Raw genomic sequence first — 17,500 nt, forward strand, 5'->3', positions numbered from 1 at the left:
TCACAAAGTTTCTTTAGTCTCTGCAACGCCAGCTCTCTCTCTTCGTCCACAGAAATGTTGTATTTAGGTGTCATAAGTGAATCCTCTGACAGAATTTTACGAAATTGTGCTCTCTTTTCATGGTTGTCGTGATCAAGCAAGTGTGTCATTTGCAAAACGTCAAAGGAACGTTTTCCCCAATCTTCTCTAAGTTTATTTAGGTCCATTCGAACTTCCGAACTTGAAAGTGGACGAGCGTTACTCATCTTCATTCGTCGACTTCGTAAACAACTTAAAACGCCTGGGAAAACATGAAAAGGCTTGTTCTGTAAGTATAAAACAGAGAGTCGGGAACTAATTTTAGGAGCGACTCGTGGCAATCTTCTCCCTGTAGAATACATGGGTTACACGACTACAGATGACGATGAAAGCAAGTAGAGGAAACCCCTCGACTCCAGCTGAAGCCCTTTTAGTGCGCATGACTGTCAGGGAGAGTAGACAAGAAAGCAGCGTAAGCACTGGGGTCGAGAATGAGTTCAATCTACAAAGCATTGTGGGGAAGGGGGGAAGTTCGGAGGGTAAGTAGGAGGGTTAGGTAGGAGGGTTTAAGAAGGAGGGTAAATAGGAGGGTGGGACGAGGATGGGCAGTGGAGACGTCCATTCATATTTAACAAATATTTTCAGATCCCACGCGTCGCTACATGTACCACAGGTAGCCCAAGTCCGGTATACGATTTATAGAATTTGTATGGGAAAACTAACTTTTGAACTTTGATAGTATTAGATTCTGCACTCTCATTGGCCAAGTGTTTCAAATTGTCCAATGAGAGTGCAGAATGTAATACGATCGCCATCCAGCTATAACGGCCGTAGCCACACATCTAGCTGAACCAGGAGCTTGATGGGCTCCTGGCTGAACACATGGGAAGATTGTAGAAAGCCGAACATTATTTGGAATTTATCCGCCAAAAATCGTTGTGTGGTCCCAGAGTGGAGTTGATGTGATAGGAAATTTATCTGGCCTTAAGGCTGTGGTGTTTTTACGGCGATTCGGACCGTTGCTTTGTCATGCGAGAGCAATTTGTGGGACGAGGTCGCCGCGAATCACCAGCCTTTATGAGGGGAAATGACAACTAACGACATCGTAAAAATTCGAAAGCCACAAACCCGGCTAAAATGGACACAGTTTGCCTTCTGATTGCACAGAAAAGACGAGGACAACTGTACGTAGAGATAAGCGAAGTTTATTTCTACATTTACAGCTTATTTTAGCATTTACAAGCTCAAAGTTAATTTTCCCATACAAATTCTATAAATCGTATACCGAGCTTGGGCTACCTGTGGTACATGTAAAATCGAAGCGTCCCAAAAACCATCAAATCACTCAGGACAACGCAGAAAATAGTAGGTGAATGAACTTTATTTATCTGTCTGTCCATAAAATGAATTTTCGAAAAGAAACATCGCGATTTGAAGTTTTTATGGAACATTTTCCTCGATCAGTTGAATCTGCCGTTAAAACTGTCTCAAAATAACGTGACCTCACGCACTCTCGCATCCTTAAGGTTGTCTGCGTATGCCCGCACAAAAATGTTACAAGCTCCTATTGTACAATCGCTTTTGACATCAACTAAACTCTGTTGGTGATTGCAAAATATTTCACTTAACTAAAGCTACAATAGTTCTTCAAATGGTGGAAGAATAATAATGAGATATTTCCTTACTTGTCACGTTTTCCAGTTAAATGCTTTTGTTTAGTAGTGAAATGACGCTTGGAAAGGGTGTTGAAGCGTATGATTTCTTTCCGTTTCCAAACCAATCACCTTGTTGCTAGAGGATCCAGTAACGCCTGTGTCTGTGAAATTTTGACGAATATTTCATGACTCCCAAACATTGCACAACTATTATTGCCCAGCACGTGTAACTTAGTTACTTATTACTCGGAATACCTGAAAGGTATCCGAGTTATATTCTGGGAAGAATTTAGTTTTCTGTACAGCAAATGGACAATAGAATTAGGAGGCGGTGATTTCATTGGCAAAAAGCAATGTACTACACCCTTCCGAGCAATACATTTGACCTCCCTCTGGGACAAAACAACTGCAACAATAAAAAATAAACACAAACGCGAAGGAGTAGATTTCAGATAGCGAGAGACGTGAAACAGCCTCACCTCTAACAGAATTAGATGAAAATCAGAATTTATAACGTGCAGTAGAGCAACTAAATGATGGGTTCTACATTAGGGCTTCAGCGTGACTCGTTTAATGTCGTTTGCTGATATTTTGCTGTTATTCACAACACTCTTAATTTGGAACCTACGCAGATGAATACCATTTTTCACTTACCCATATTAATTACAATTGAAACCAGTTTATCTGATAGACATAACGCCCACGTAATTTCCATTCAAACAACCAGTTCCAAGACATGTACATACTACCCCTAGACACCTTATTCATAAATGGCGGTCAATTTACAATTCTTTTGTCGAATTGCAAATTAGCCTACCAAGCCTCCATACCATACAGTGAATTGAAAAGAATTCTTGCTTTAAAATGAGGCTTGGTAGGCTAATTTGCACGTGGACAAAAGAATTATAAATGTCACCGCCATTTATGAATAGCTATGTCACCTGTTGAATTTATTTGCAATTGTGAACATTAAGCGATTTTCACTGGTACATTATCTGCGTTGTTATGAATGAGCAACTGGCTGCAGAGACATTTACTTGTTTTGTTTTGTACTTGGCAAATTAAAACATAGGCACTCGAGAGGCGCATGTGACTACTCCAGAGATGTGCAAGGGGAAAAGAAGTAGAATATTCTGTCATGTGAATAGGGGTGGCTGAATTGTGGGAATTGATTCACCACAGCTTCCATATCGATAGTTTTTCGACCATTGAAAAATTTACGATCATTTTCACTGTCACGCAACAAAAAAATAAATTCGAAACGTTCGATGAAAAAGGCCAATACTAGTAGCATAATTGGTTGCTATCTGTAATTCGAAGTCAAATAAAGGTTCTTACTTACTCACTTACCTTTATCAACTCGCTTGATAGAATCAATTTTCGCATCTAAGTTGTCTGGCAATTTACATTTATTTTGTACTCCACTCTGCAAATTGGAAATGTGACAGTGAAGAATTATTTGAATGAAAGCTTGCTGACCCTTTTTGTGCTTCATTATTACTGGGTTGCCAGTATGGCAAACCCAGTCAGGGTCTGCGTTTATAGTTTGTTTGTTTTATTTGTTTTCTTTTTTTTTCCGTGTCGGTAAAAGTCTTGCCTGTCACTCCCCTGCTAAGTGGTGTCTTTGTGCATAGCGCGTCGAAAGTCATGTAACGCGAATTGCGTTTTAGTGGATCTTTGAACAAAATATACCCTTATGAAGCTCAATAATGGCAAGTCAATTGGATATACAGGCGGTGGAATCTTAAAAGCGACGAGTAATGGACTTCGACAACAATCTATCGCCCGTCGAGCCGAAATCAAAGTGAGCTGTATTTCAAATATGTAGAACACTGAAACCAAATGGAAAATTCTCTGGTAACTTATGGGTTCAACAAAGACAGAGAACGAATCGAACACCTTACGTGGATCTGGAAATACGCGACTGCAACGATACTTGGGAAAGGTTCAGCGTATTTCTCCGCCGATATTCCGAACGATTTCCTGTACATTTTGTGCTGTGATTGATACTTTCTCCGCCAAACGAACCAGGCGAGTATGACGATCAAGTTATTTCCGTCTGTCTTTGCTGAACCCATAAGTTACCACAGAATTTTCCATTCGGTTTCAGTGTTCTACATAACAGCACACTTGGTAAAATATTTGAAATACAGCTCACTTTGATTTCGGCTCGACGGGCGATAGATTGTTGTCGAAGTCCATTATTCGTCGCTTATAAGATTCCACCGCCTGTATATCCAATTGACTTGCCATTACTGAGCTTCATAAGGGTACATTTTGTTCAAAGATCCACTAAAACGCCATTCGCGTTACATGACTTTCGACGCTATTGCCGGATAAGTTAATCGTTCTACTGTGTCCACCAGAGAAATCTACGCATTTCCCACTACCCTCTCGATCCTAAGAAAATACGCGTAGAAGGCGCTATGCACAAAGACACCACTTAGCAGGGGAGTGACAGGCAAGACTTTTACCGACACGGAAAAAAAAGAAAACAAATAAACAAGCAAACTAAACGCAGACCCCGACTGGGTTTGCTATACTGGCAACCCAGTAAAAAATTGCCTGGAACGCTGCAGTTCACGTACCACAGGCAACCCAGTGTAAGTCCATTGCGCTTCTAATTTTGCGCCAAAATAGTAACCGTATTCAAATCGATGTGGTTTTCGCTGTTTCCACGACAGTTGAAACCGCATCGTGTTGAAAACGCTCCAATTTTGGCACCGGTGTCAAATCGACACGGTTTCGATAACAGTCTCGATCGTTGTCGTGTAAACAGAAGGTGTAACCGCATCGAAATCGATGCGGTTACAAATGAAACCGCATTCGTGTAAACGCTGCCTAAATCTCAGGTTTTCAGTTACTAACTCTGGACTAATATGATGTTCTTTCACTTTCCTCTTATCCTTCCACATTTACCGTTCAGGTATCAGAAAGTGAAAACAACATTGAATAACAATAGAAAGAAGAAAATTTGCTTTGTGAGTTAATTTTTTAATAGACACGTTGTCCAATCAGAGAACAGATAAGAAACAATGTGTGTATCTACTCAGACTATTAACTCAGACTTGGTTGTGGCTCAGGTTGCACATTAACACATCTCCCAGCCAGAGACAGAAAATGGCGGCAGTTGTAGGTTGTTTCCGTGTCTGTTTTTTAGGAAGCCGAAATGCTTTATATCGTCTTGTTTCTTGCCCATCGATTGAACTTCAAAGGCAGCAGAAGAACTGTAAGTGTTAATTTATTAGCCTAGATCTGCAGGAAACTTGACACGAACGTTTCCAAGCACGTGCTAAGTTATTCAATCGGCTCGCTTGCTGTAACATTGAGTAACTCGCTCTTCTATTTTTAGTTTGCCACCATGGACATGGAAAGAAACTCAAAGTTGATGGCCCTGTTGTAGAATTGGATGGAGATGAAATGACCCGTGTGATTTGGAAAATGATCAAGGACCGGGTAAGATTTGGAGTCACAAAACATCGTCCAGCTGGGAGGTGTTCAAAGTTTTAATAATTGTTGAGGCTATCAGTTGTGAAACTACTAGATTCATGACCCGTATTACGAGCGTATGGAATTGAAAGCTTTTCATAATTTAAGCTTAAATTTGCGAAAGCTCCATGTCAGGTAGAGATGACTATATTTTTAATAGTCTCGACCTATTTGGGAATATTGTGAGGTATTGCTCCGCGACACGCAAGCTAGCTATCATGTTGCGTTTTCATGTTGTGACGAAATTGTGAAATAATTGAAACTTAACATTTCTTTGTTTATTTCAATCATCTTTTTGCAGTAATTATCAATTTTTCTTAATGTATTTTTAAATTTCATGCTTCACTCCTCCTTGGCCAGCCAATGTACATGCCATGAAATTATTTTTCATTCAGGAAAGCTATTAATGCATTCATTGTACCCTGCTTGAAGTTTTAAATAATTTTCTTGAAGAGAAAAATGCTCATTTTAGGATATTGCCACAAAAATATAAATACTTGTTTCAATATAACTTGGATTGACCATTTGTTGCATTCAAGATTATGTTGTAGGATTTCTGAGGGTCCCCTATACCACTTTGTAAAACTCAGTCACGCAAAAATATTTCACCTTTTCACACGTCACGAATAATATCCAAAATTCTTTCACGTTCACGCGAAATGCGAGACGATCACGTTTCACATAAAAATATAAATGAAATTCACGAAATTTAACAAATCAAAAGTGGTTCAGCGTTGTCTGAACTCTTATCGACAACAATATTCGTCATCACAGTGGTCAAAATGTTGTGCGCCGAGTGAGTCCACAACAAATTTTAATATTTTTTTGTGTAATTGCAAATTGGCTTTTTTGACCTACTTCACGGTTAAATATTCTTTTGAATTTTACGTTTGAAAGCGAGTCCAAATGGGCCAATTTGCAATGAAACAAAAGAATACTAAAATAGCGGCAATTTTGGAACAAGGTCTATAAGGTGTTTATCCTCTGAGTTTGGCTCTTCGATCGAGTGGTCATCTAAATTGCAGGTCTGACCTGCAGAGATTCCAACACTTTTTGAGTTTTGAAGGGAATTAGGGCGTATTTGTATGCAGAACATGTTCAACCAGAAATTTCTCAAGTCTCTGTGTTGTCAGTAACTTTCATTCTAAGATCATCTAGTTAGTCATGAATATGATAAGTAGCACTGTTGCTCAAAGGTCAAATAGTACTCCCAAAAAAGCCTGTACTATGGAAAAAACAGATACGACAATATACCTCTATAAACTTGACAAAATCAAGTTCATGTGGCATCACTGTACTTGACAATGGTTGGTGTGATCACAAGTCAACTGTATTCAGCTGCTATTGCAAAAAATGAGTAAAAAATGAATGACAATGTAAGCATTTAATGGGGTCAATGTTTGAAGCATGGTATACAACAAATTGTTTCATGATGCACCATTCACGTATTTGTTAGTTGATCTTGCCGTTCCTTGATCTGGACATCAAGTACTTTGATCTTGGGCTGCCACATCGTGATGCTACAGATGACAAGGTGACCATTGAGGCTGCAGAAGCCATAAAACAATACAATGTTGGAATTAAATGTGCAACAATCACTCCTGACGAAGAAAGAGTTAAAGGTGCTGGAGTTAATTGTAATAGTTGTTGTTATTATTGTGTGAATAATGCAGAGATGTCGCTAAGCGCGGGCTGCCGGTGAAAATTGCCGCTTGAGAAAGGGGTGATCGACAGCTGGATTTTGGCCATCAATCGAAGCAACTGAGAAGATCGCAAAATATTCTCCACAAAGTTTAAAAGTCATTCGAAATTGAATATCTGTTAGTATACAGAAATATCACTAGAATTTATCGATACGGGAAATGAAAGTGTTGTTTTAAGTACTGTTGTGCGTGTCTTCTCTTTTCATGTGTTCACCATCTTGAAGAAAGCCGGGTGTTGCAAGACACTGGGAACAATCTTGTTAGCAGGTCTCTGTGATGCTCAGAGCATGAATTTACTGCCTCAATAGAATCTTCAAGCAGATGAATTTATTCTTAGCTACATGTGTACGTCCCTGATAATGTATGGGAATTATTGCAATTAACTAACTTTACCATGTTTATTGGTGTGTGCAAATACAGTCTATATCCAGACAAGGTCATTAATGTTTGTCATGTCTCATGAATCTTCAATTCTACAATAATAATGTAATTGATCATAAAATGGCATCCAGAACCAGAAAATTGCAACAGTCTTTTGTTGTTTTAGAATACAATTTGAAAAAGATGTGGCGTAGTCCCAATGGTACAATTCGTAACATCTTGGGAGGCACAGTTTTTCGTGAGCCGATCATCTGCCAGAAGGTTCCAAGACTTGTGCCAGGCTGGGTGGAGCCTATTGTCATTGGAAGACACGCTCATGGTGATCAGGTTGGTTTCACCACTTCCATCTGTACAGTTTCGTGTAATTGATGCTGCTGCTGCTCTGAAAGCAACTCTTCTACTTGTCTTGTGCTCTTCAACAAACATCCTATGCACCATCTATATCTTGATAGACACACATACCAATCATACATGTACATTAGTATTGTGTGGTTCCAGAAAAATTAATATCCATGATACCCCACCATGGATGGAATTGAAAATTCGGGTATGTTGGGGGGTGAGAAGCCCAGGCAACTTCAGAGGGGAAGGGGGTGGGAAGATAAAAATCACTTTCCAAGGGGTTAATTTCGAACTCAGTACAAAGATTGCTACTTGCCGATCTGGTAGATCATTTTTAAAGAAATAAATAAGTTTAACTACATCATTATAAATCAGGTTTTCTTTCTTTCAAAAGCATTATGTATGTGAATCTAACCCTAACCTAACCTAACCTAACCCTAACAAAAACTTTGTCGCTTGTGTAATATTGACCACCGATACTTGTTACCAGTCTCCATAGAGAGATGACTGTGTAACAGGTGTGGTCTTCAAGGACCTTACTAAACAACGAAATGGCGAAACGAAGCACCAGAACACCATGTATGACCCCACCATACATTGAATACTAACCGACAAAGATTGGATTTGAGATTAAACATCGTTTTAGGCCTAATTAGGTCTAAAAAGTTATTGCTCCTAACCTCAGTCTTAATCTGAGTCCTAATCTTAATCTCAATGAATTAGGAGCAATAACGTTTTAGGCTTAATTAGGCCTACAACGATATTTAATCTCAAATCCAACCTTTGTCGGTTAGTATTCAATGTATTGTGGGGTCATGCATACATGGTGCTTTAGTGTTTCGTTTCGCTTTTTTCGTGGTTTAGTACAGTAAACACCCACATATACGTTGTAAGAACACTTTTTTCAGGTTTAAGGCTGATCGTGTTCTTATTGGAGGGGTGCTTAGTGAGAAATCAGCCTGAAAGTGTTCTTAAAATGTTCTTAAAATTGTTTTCAGAAATGCTTCAAATTATATATTACAAGAGGTTTAATTAACATACAATGCTGTTTTGTAATAGATTTTATAATTTGTATTGTTCCTGAACACCTTAGCACTTTGATATAAATTACTTTACTGTGTTATTTCCTTATCCTAATACCCTTTCCCTTTGTATTAAGAACATGTTTTATTTATCACGCTGAATTTGTTCTTATTTATATGGTGCTTTATTGGCCAAATTTCAGCCTGATGTTCTTAATGCACTTGTTCTTACATTGTACATGTACATGCGGGTGTTTACTGTAATGCCCAGTCTTTGATCTCTGCATCATGTCAGTCAATTGAAAAACAGTACAAGGTTGAAAGTTTAGCTTCAAAAAGCAGAAGGTATACGATCATGTAACAATTTCAGATTCTAGAGTTTTTATTCTCCTTCTCGTTTCCACTTTATTTTGTGGTTGAAAGTTTGACGTTCTTGCAAAGTGGCGTTAATTCCATCAACATTACGGCCATGGAGATGGCTATCCGCTGTTTGGAAAGAAATTGTCAGCTTGCAAATCATCTATTTCATTTTAAGGGATAAGCAATATTGTGTAGTTGAGATTGCTTTGTAGGTAGTCAACTGTTCTAATTCCAGACCGCTCAATAAAATTAAATGAAGACCATAGACCGTATTCATAAATGGCGGTCAAGAAATTATTCTTTTGTCTTCGTGCTAATCATCCTAACTAGCCTCACTTTGGAGCAAAAATTCTTTTGAAATTTGCTCATGTTTATGAGGCTACTTAGGGTGATTAGCATAAAGACAAAAGAATAATTACTTAGCCGCCATTTCTGAATACAGTCTATTGCATACCTGCAGTCGGCGCCGTTCTTTACTTTGATAATCTTTTTTCATGAAAATAAACTTTTCCAGAGGGGTTGGGGGGTCTTTGTCTTACTTTGCGGAAATTCCGGAGGGGTGGGGGCTCATCAGTTCCTTACAAATTGGAAAATCCAGGGAGGTGGGGGGGCCTAAGTAAAATTCCTTCCGTGGTGGGATATGGATATTTTCTGGAACCACACATTAAACATACCATATAAGTCACTGCTTCTTGTTTTCTTTGTTATTTAAGATTCAATGATAATGGCCCAAGTGTACTTGGACTATAGATTGAAGTACAAATACAAAAAAATTTGGGCTTTTCCATATCGACAAAAAGGCTAATTTTGATGTATTTATTGCTTGATCATCTTTCTGTCTTTTGACTTTAAGGGCCTCAAATTTATCTTTCAATCTGTCTTTTTTTATGCTGTCGTAGTATCGTGCCAGAGATTTTGTTGTGAATGGGCCTGGAGTGTTTGAAATCTCCTTTTCCCCAGCTGATGGCAGTGGCAAGCTCAGTACTGAAGTATTTGAGTTTACTGGTACTGGAGGTGTGACTATGGGCATGTATAACACTGATGAGGTAATAACTACATGTAGACCAGTGTATTGGGAGGACCTGTATTGGAGTGATTGTTTTTTAATCTGTTGTTACCACTTGCAATAAATTATTGCTGATTTTGACCAAAAGGCCCATAAAAAATAGACTTCAATAAACTGCTGTTGATCGGTAGCACAATACATGTGTACAATCAGAGTGACACAAACGCCTTCCCAAATATCTTCTCTATTATAAGCCATACATTTGTAAGATTTCACACAAATAAGGGTAACATGTTTGTCAATAAATATGCAAACATTAGTGAATATTTACTGCACTCTTATTTTTGTTTGACAAAAGTGATTAAAAATACCGTATTTACCCGTGTGTAAGTCGACCCCCCATTTTTGATGGCAAAAATTTCTATGTTAAATGTTCATGGAACACTAATCTTGTATTCTTCGATTTCTGGAAATGTGGATACACGAAAAAATCAGGGCCTCAAGCGCTTAATAGTTTTGTTGTTAAACAGCTGTTGTATATGCAGGCATTTTGTCCTTGAGTTTCGAAAAAAGTTCTCAGAAAATCGAACATGTAATCCTCAAACTCACCTGTTTCGTTGTTCAAGGATAAAGGGCTTTAGAGGATAAGCACAATGCAACATCACAGAAGCAGGAGTCAATCTTTGAAAATAACTTGCGAACGATGCGAAAATGTGCAAGGTTTAATTGGTCCTTGACTTATAATTTCTCAAATGACAAACAAAACAAAACTCATAAACCAAACAATACGAAGTTTGCAAAAGCATTTAAATCTGCCAGGTTTGTATAAAGAATAAAAAACATTCATTACAAACCAGCATTTTCACCAACACGAGTGACGACGCTTGCATGCAAACACGAGGTATTGCGCCAGGTTACTAAGCCGTTGAACGATCATGTTTTATTCGAAGAAACAGAAATGACTTTTAGAGCTTTCTGCCTTTGGAAAACGAAAATTTCCAGTGTCTATTTCATATTTGTGCTTGTGAGTATCTTCAACATTTAGAGTTGGACAAATCCTTTTTCATTTCAACTGGAATTGCTTACATTCGTTTTGAAGTCTTTTGTCATTCATTTTGAAGTCTTTTACGTCGGCTTTTGTCCACTGCCGTCGTTATGCCCAAGATAACGTTAACATTATTACCGTTATGTTAATTTTGAATAAATTACTTAGCTGGAACTTGGCTCAAAATCTTTGACCTGTGTATAAGTCGAGGGCGATTTTTGGAGCTTCTTTTGAGGCCATAAAAGGTCGACTTATACACGGGTAAATACGGTATGGTCGTCTCGTGTAACATTTACACAGATGAAATGCTGTTTGATAAAAAATATACAGCTGTACCTAGACCAAAATGTGCGTTATTGTTTGGAAAAATCTAGAAATTACAAAGACCAAACATACTTTCAACCTAATAACTCGACTTTCTAAAACTAGAATCTGTATGGTTAAAATTCCAAAAAAGTACCTCATAGTTAGGTCGTCATGATACTGCTCTCAGCTTCTGCAGTTAAATTAAGGTTCCCAGACAAGTTACAAAAATGAGGTGATCAGGCAGATGGCATTCTCACTTTACTAGGGACTCTTTCCTGAAAATATGAACAATCTAGGGCTTATTCGCTCCAACACAATAAAAAAAAGTCTGAATCCCAAGCCTTGTGAAACGCACCCCATGGTTTGATGTGCCATTAAAAGCATCAAAGAAAGTCTTCCCAAATGCCCGCAATGGATCCAAAACCTTCAGATTGCCGACACATATGAATCTCATCTCAAAACGAATGTTCATGAGCATTTCCACGTTAAAATATAAAGTAAGTAGCTCGCAAGAGGAGTTTTTCTAAATCCCAAGCCTTGTGAAACGCTTCTTCATTAGTTTCCTACTACATGTAGGATTTTCTCGGGCAAAAGACAGCGTAACAACATAACGATTTCGCCATGATTTCGAACAATTCCTTTGTGAAACAACATGTGGCCTTGTTAACCTCCCAAGTATGTTCCAGAAGCTTTTTGTTACATAACAACTCCGAAAATAGCCGTGAAAACGAGCAGAAAAACATGTGTTTCAGAGCTGATAGAGAGGGGCAGAGGTCGAAACAAAAGTTTATCAAGTTGCCTGGGATGTCCATGAAGACATTGTTGTTTCATTGTAACATTAATAGCCCTTATGCGTGATGACGTTTGACTAGCTAATTTCACCACCAAGTCTCAAATTCGAAAATTCAAACTTTTTTAATTTTAGCATGAGCTAAATCCCAAAGGGGCAAACTTGAAAAGGAAACCCACGGGCGAGCAGTATTGCATGTTCAAATGATGTGAGTACTTTAGTGCAAACGAGGCTTGGTGGTGAAATTAGTTAGTCAGATGTCATCACGCATAAGGCCCATTAACAGCTGTTTGATGGGCAAAAACTAATAATTAGTTTTGTTTTGATAAGGATATTTCAAAATGCACAATTTGTTACCCAAAAGTGTGTAAAAGGTACTAGTCATAGGATGCACAATGCATTATGGGTAAAACTTAAGATTGCTGACTGGGTAAAAACTTTTGATTACAGTCGAACCTGTATATAACGGCCACCCTCGGGATTTGAGAAACTGGCCGCTTAATGCAGGTGGCCACTTAATACAGGATCACTAAAAATACTCACTGGGCGTGGTCTAATGTCAATTTTAATGGCGTATCATACAAATACACTTTATGCAAGGAAACAGTAGAACAATCAACACTCTTTCAAGTGATATACTGGCTTTAAACAAAGTTCAGTGCCAACTTGTAACTTAACGATATAATAAACGTAACATTGTCTAATCTTCTATGTACAGTATACATTGTACAGTTACTGACTACTATATTTCTCTGACCAACAGTTCACAACAAAATGTCTGATTCCGTCATTTCATATTTGTTCGATGTGTATAAATAACGGAAATGTTTCTTATTAAAAGTAGCACTATAGACAACAAAACTGTTCAAGTTAAAGTAACTGTAGTAATAGGATAGGAAACGAAGTCTTAAAAAAGTCGGACATGTACGTCTGGCGCTTCAGCACTTGAAACTTTTGTTTGCAGAGCAAGTCGACTTTGCGGGCATTGATAGCTATTGGAGCGGCTTTACACATTCCTTGTCTTTTTGACAGCCAAATTATCGGCGGACGTTTTGTAAAACAACCCACTGTTGACTGTTGATCTTCAAAACGATAATTTTTTTTGTGTTTGTGATTTTGTACTGTACTTAAGCACATTGCGGACATCTGCAAAGCGTTAACGACACTAAAGAGCCGATTGTCAGTTTACAGTAAACAAACATTATTCACGGATTTTGATTGGTTTTTGCCTATGATCTATTAGAGGACAGACGCACGATTGACGTCACCATCAGCTTTTACATGTATGCGAATAAAGTTTAATTCTTTATTATATAAAACAAATAGATTCCATGTAGCCGTGGGTCTGTTCAGTAATAGATCACAGAAGACGTCAAAATGTGGTAAGAACATCAGTGACACACTCGGCTATCGCCTCGTGTGCCACTTTTTTGTTCTTACCACATTTTGATGTCATCTGTGATCTATTACTGAACAGACGCACGGCAACATGGAATCTATTTGTTAAACTGATGATGGATTGCATTTTAAACACAGCAAAACACCACAAAATGACGTATGTATGGCTTTAATAGTTTCCGTTCAGGGGTGGCCGCTTAATACAGGTAAAAATAACAAAAAAAAGACAAACATGGGACTGCCACAGGGTGGCCGAGGCCGCTTAATAGAGGTGGCCACCTAATAGAGGTGACAAATACAGCGTTTATACATGAGCAAAAAATCGGGACTTTGAAAACTGGCCGCTTAATAGAGGGTGGCCGCTTAATACAAGGCTGTTATATACAGGTTTGACTGTATATGATTGTTTGCTATAAATGACGATTTGCTGTGATAATTATGAAGTGTTAAACATGAATTTGGACGGATTAGATATTTTACAAAATTAAGAGGCTGCAAAGTATCATGGTTATAACTAAAAATGCTGACTACAAAGCTAAAAGCAAGCAAAGCATAATTATTTAGGCCCTTAAAGTGTGTTTTACTGTGCAAATTAAAGTGTTATCATGACTTTATAGAAATTTATAGAAATTACACAATCGTACATGTCTATTGTGCTGCTGATCTGTTATTTATTGCATGTGATTTCTGGGAGGGAGGTTACTGAAGAACCTGAGTGTAGCTAATTGCTCCAAATAAGTGTGCAGAGCAAATTTAATTGGAAACTACATTTCAACCATGTACTAAAAAAGTTGCCTAGTTGAGTTACCTAGTAAATTATAATCTTTTGTTGTTGTATAGTTTTTGAGTGATGCCATTTTCATGTTTGTTGTGCTATAGTCCATCAGGGAGTTTGCTCATAGCTGCTTCCAGTATGCCTTGAATAAGGAATGGCCTCTTTATATGAGCACCAAAAACACCATCTTAAAAAAGTATGATGGCAGATTCAAGGACATCTTTGAAGACATCTATCAAAGGTACAAATTTGTACAATGTAGGTCTGGAAGTAATGTCCTGTTATAAGCTTTTAGAGTTTATTAAATAAATGTATTGTAAATGCAATGATGTACAGAGCAGAGCGAGAAAGAAAGTTTACGCAAATATTGGTGGGCAAGTTGGGCAGGGAATATTATTATACTGGTGCTCAGTTTGAACTCACCAACCAGGATGAAGATCGGAGGAGGGGTCTCAGCTAGTACTGCTGTACCAAGGGGGGTGCCTCATGCCTATGACGAGAGGCAAGCATGGTGCCTGGTATTGTGTCCTTGAGGCAAGTACCCCAATGGAGCAGTAGAACGACATGTTTCATCATAGGATTGAAGGGGTGCTGCAGGCAGCAATTCCCACATCAATTTACTTATACTCCACAAGGGAAAATCTTGATAGCCATAACAAATTTGAGGAAAGCATGCAATTATTCATATATATATTTTTTTGAGAGGGCATTAGGTGAAGTTTTACAGAAAGTGGTGAATGGCAAGATGCTAGCTGTGTATTGGGAATAGGGAATTGCATAATCTGTGTACTGTCAAATAAGGACATAAAGACAGTACATATTTATGCAAATAAGGACATCATCATTTACTATTAATTGTTTGTACGAATATAGATTGCTTTCATTAGCACACAACTGTTTTTATGATTTTTCACCTACTCCTACATGTATTAAGCAGCTATTTATGAAATGTGATTTTAACTATAACCTGCGAAGAAAATTGACATTTTTTTTACTGAAGCCGAAATCAGAACTTCACTTGCTAAAAAGCCATATCTCTATGGAATTCTCTTGAAAATCATACATGTTCTATCGCAAGCAGAAGCTTGTTTAAAGACACGCTTAAACATATAATTTCATGTAAATAGATTTATTTCTTTATTTGTAAATAGTACTTTTTAACTTCTTAAATACGCAACCACATCAGCTCTGCTGTAATTTTTATCATGTTTAAATAAATGTTGTTGTTGTTGTTGTTGTTTTTGTAAATTGCCTGAGGGAGCATTTTGCCGGAAGAGTGGGCGCAGAGATTATTGCTTGCTAACACTATGCAACTTGAATTTTATGCTAAAATCTCACTTTTGCATTTTATTTACCTTTTTTTTATTATCTATTTTGTTTATTTGCATTTAAGGAATTATGAAAAACAATTCAAAGACCTTGGAATTTGGTATGAACACAGACTTATTGATGATATGGTAAGTTAATACTAATTAACTGGATTTGTGTTATGGAGATTACACTTCAGTTCTTTCATTTGTGATTCTTTTTTAGGTTGCTTATGTCCTGAAGTCACCTGGTGGATTTGTTTGGGCTGCAAAGAATTATGATGGAGATGTGCAATCAGATACCCTTGCCCAAGGTAATTAACAAACAAAAAAGCCAGCAAGGAACATGGGTGTTTTAATTACCACCTTATCAATGGTCAATAGACAGGCAAAACCTCCATGTCTATTCTTCAATTCCTCATGATACTTAAAAAGTCTTTGATGTGTTCCTTTGATGTTGTGTGTGCACCTGTGTGTGTTTGTTGTTAATAGGGTGGGAGTTGGAGGGGGAGAGAGGGAGTTTAAGCCATAGTTTTGACTGCCAATCATTAAGCTCACTTGTTAGATCACTGAACCACTATAGGGTGAAGTAATAAAGCTAAGAATTTATCACCTTTTTTCAGGATTTGGTTCCCTTGGTTTAATGATGAGTGTACTTGTTTGTGGAGATGGGAAAACTGTTGAGGCTGAGGCTGCACATGGCACTGTGACAAGACACTACAGACAATATCAGAAGGTTAAAACAGCTGCTTCAAATTCCACCACATTTTCAGAGGAGATTCATGTTTTCTTAATAATAATAATAATAATAATAATAATAATAATAATAATAATAATAATAATAATAATAATAATAATAATAATAATAATAATAATAATAATAATAATAATATTCTAAAGTCTAAAACTTGGTTTCATTAGGCATAGCTTAAGTATCCAACTGCAACAACTAGCCTCTTGTTGTTGACCTTTTCAAAGGAAAACTTAATGGTGTTTTGAATGCCGCTTTTCTTAAAAGGTTTCTTTAGTCCAGAAGCAAAATGCTGAACATCGAAACTGGGAGGCCAAGAAAGTATTTGGATATTGCAGTGTGCTTACCACATTCGTCAAAAAATGAAAAAAAAATCATTCCCTAGCAATAAAGGGTCACACAGTTAGTAGTTTCCTACTCGACTGTTATTTAGAACATCACGTAACGATCTGGAGCATGGTGCGCATGTGACACCCAAATAGTAGCTTCTTAATGTAGGGGACAACGCGTTCTTCTTTTTACAATTCATGTGTCTTTGAATGGAAAACCAGTGAATTCAAGCTTTTGCATCTCGACACTGAAGTTGATAACTGACACCATTCCAGATAAGAAATAAGTCAGTTAAGAAAAGTAGTTATAGCACAGCTTGATACCTTAAAAGGATCTTTAGATTCGCTGTGAACAATCTACCCTACTACTAATGTATAAATGAGCTTTCAGCTATCTACAGTATGCCTTTGTTGTGTTGTTGGTGATTATAAGAGGTTTTTCTTAATCTTCAGGGTAACGAAACAAGTACAAACCCCATTGCCAGTATTTTTGCCTGGACTCAAGGACTGCGTCACCGGTCAAGACTTGATAAGAACCCTGAACTGAAGACGTAGGTTTAATCACAGTTTCCCCAAACTGACGCAATTAATCAGTGAAAAAGTATTGGAGAAAACAACTGTACTTGAAAGTAAAAAAATATGAGTGAATTTTTGAATAAAATTTTCTTAGCCTGTTTTATTTTTAGGCTTCTTGTCTTCTGTGTGGTTTTTGTAACGTTTTAAGCGATTTTCAGGGAGTTTTTTATCATTTTTAGCGTCTCCCTCTGTATACATGTATACAGAGGGAAAACACCGACCTTGAAAACGACCAAACATCCCCAGA

The 17,500-nt window shown here is 37.7% G+C and overlaps 2 protein-coding genes across 2 annotated transcripts in view; one reads left to right on the top strand and one right to left on the bottom strand.

The window, feature by feature from the left end:
- Nucleotides 1-452, bottom strand: part of LOC137992690 (uncharacterized) — a 26,152-nt gene extending 25,700 nt beyond the window's left edge. The window contains exon 1 of the mRNA XM_068838171.1: nt 1-452. This exon is cut by the window's left edge and continues 178 nt beyond it. Coding sequence (XP_068694272.1) covers nt 1-380 — 380 coding nt within the window. The 5' untranslated portion in view covers nt 381-452.
- Nucleotides 453-4,701: 4,249 nt separating this feature from the next.
- LOC137992691 (uncharacterized) overlaps nt 4,702-17,500 on the top strand; it is a 13,907-nt gene continuing 1,108 nt past the window's right edge. Inside the window, exons 1-10 of the mRNA XM_068838172.1 lie at nt 4,702-4,902; nt 5,026-5,129; nt 6,619-6,784; nt 7,413-7,573; nt 9,870-10,016; nt 14,395-14,531; nt 15,684-15,747; nt 15,824-15,911; nt 16,221-16,333; nt 17,131-17,228. Coding sequence (XP_068694273.1) covers nt 4,794-4,902; nt 5,026-5,129; nt 6,619-6,784; nt 7,413-7,573; nt 9,870-10,016; nt 14,395-14,531; nt 15,684-15,747; nt 15,824-15,911; nt 16,221-16,333; nt 17,131-17,228 — 1,187 coding nt within the window. The 5' untranslated portion in view covers nt 4,702-4,793. The remainder of the gene's footprint in view (nt 4,903-5,025; nt 5,130-6,618; nt 6,785-7,412; nt 7,574-9,869; nt 10,017-14,394; nt 14,532-15,683; nt 15,748-15,823; nt 15,912-16,220; nt 16,334-17,130; nt 17,229-17,500) is intronic.

Source organism: Montipora foliosa, chromosome 2, assembly GCF_036669935.1.
Source record: "Montipora foliosa isolate CH-2021 chromosome 2, ASM3666993v2, whole genome shotgun sequence".
Taxonomy (NCBI): domain Eukaryota; kingdom Metazoa; phylum Cnidaria; class Anthozoa; order Scleractinia; family Acroporidae; genus Montipora; species Montipora foliosa.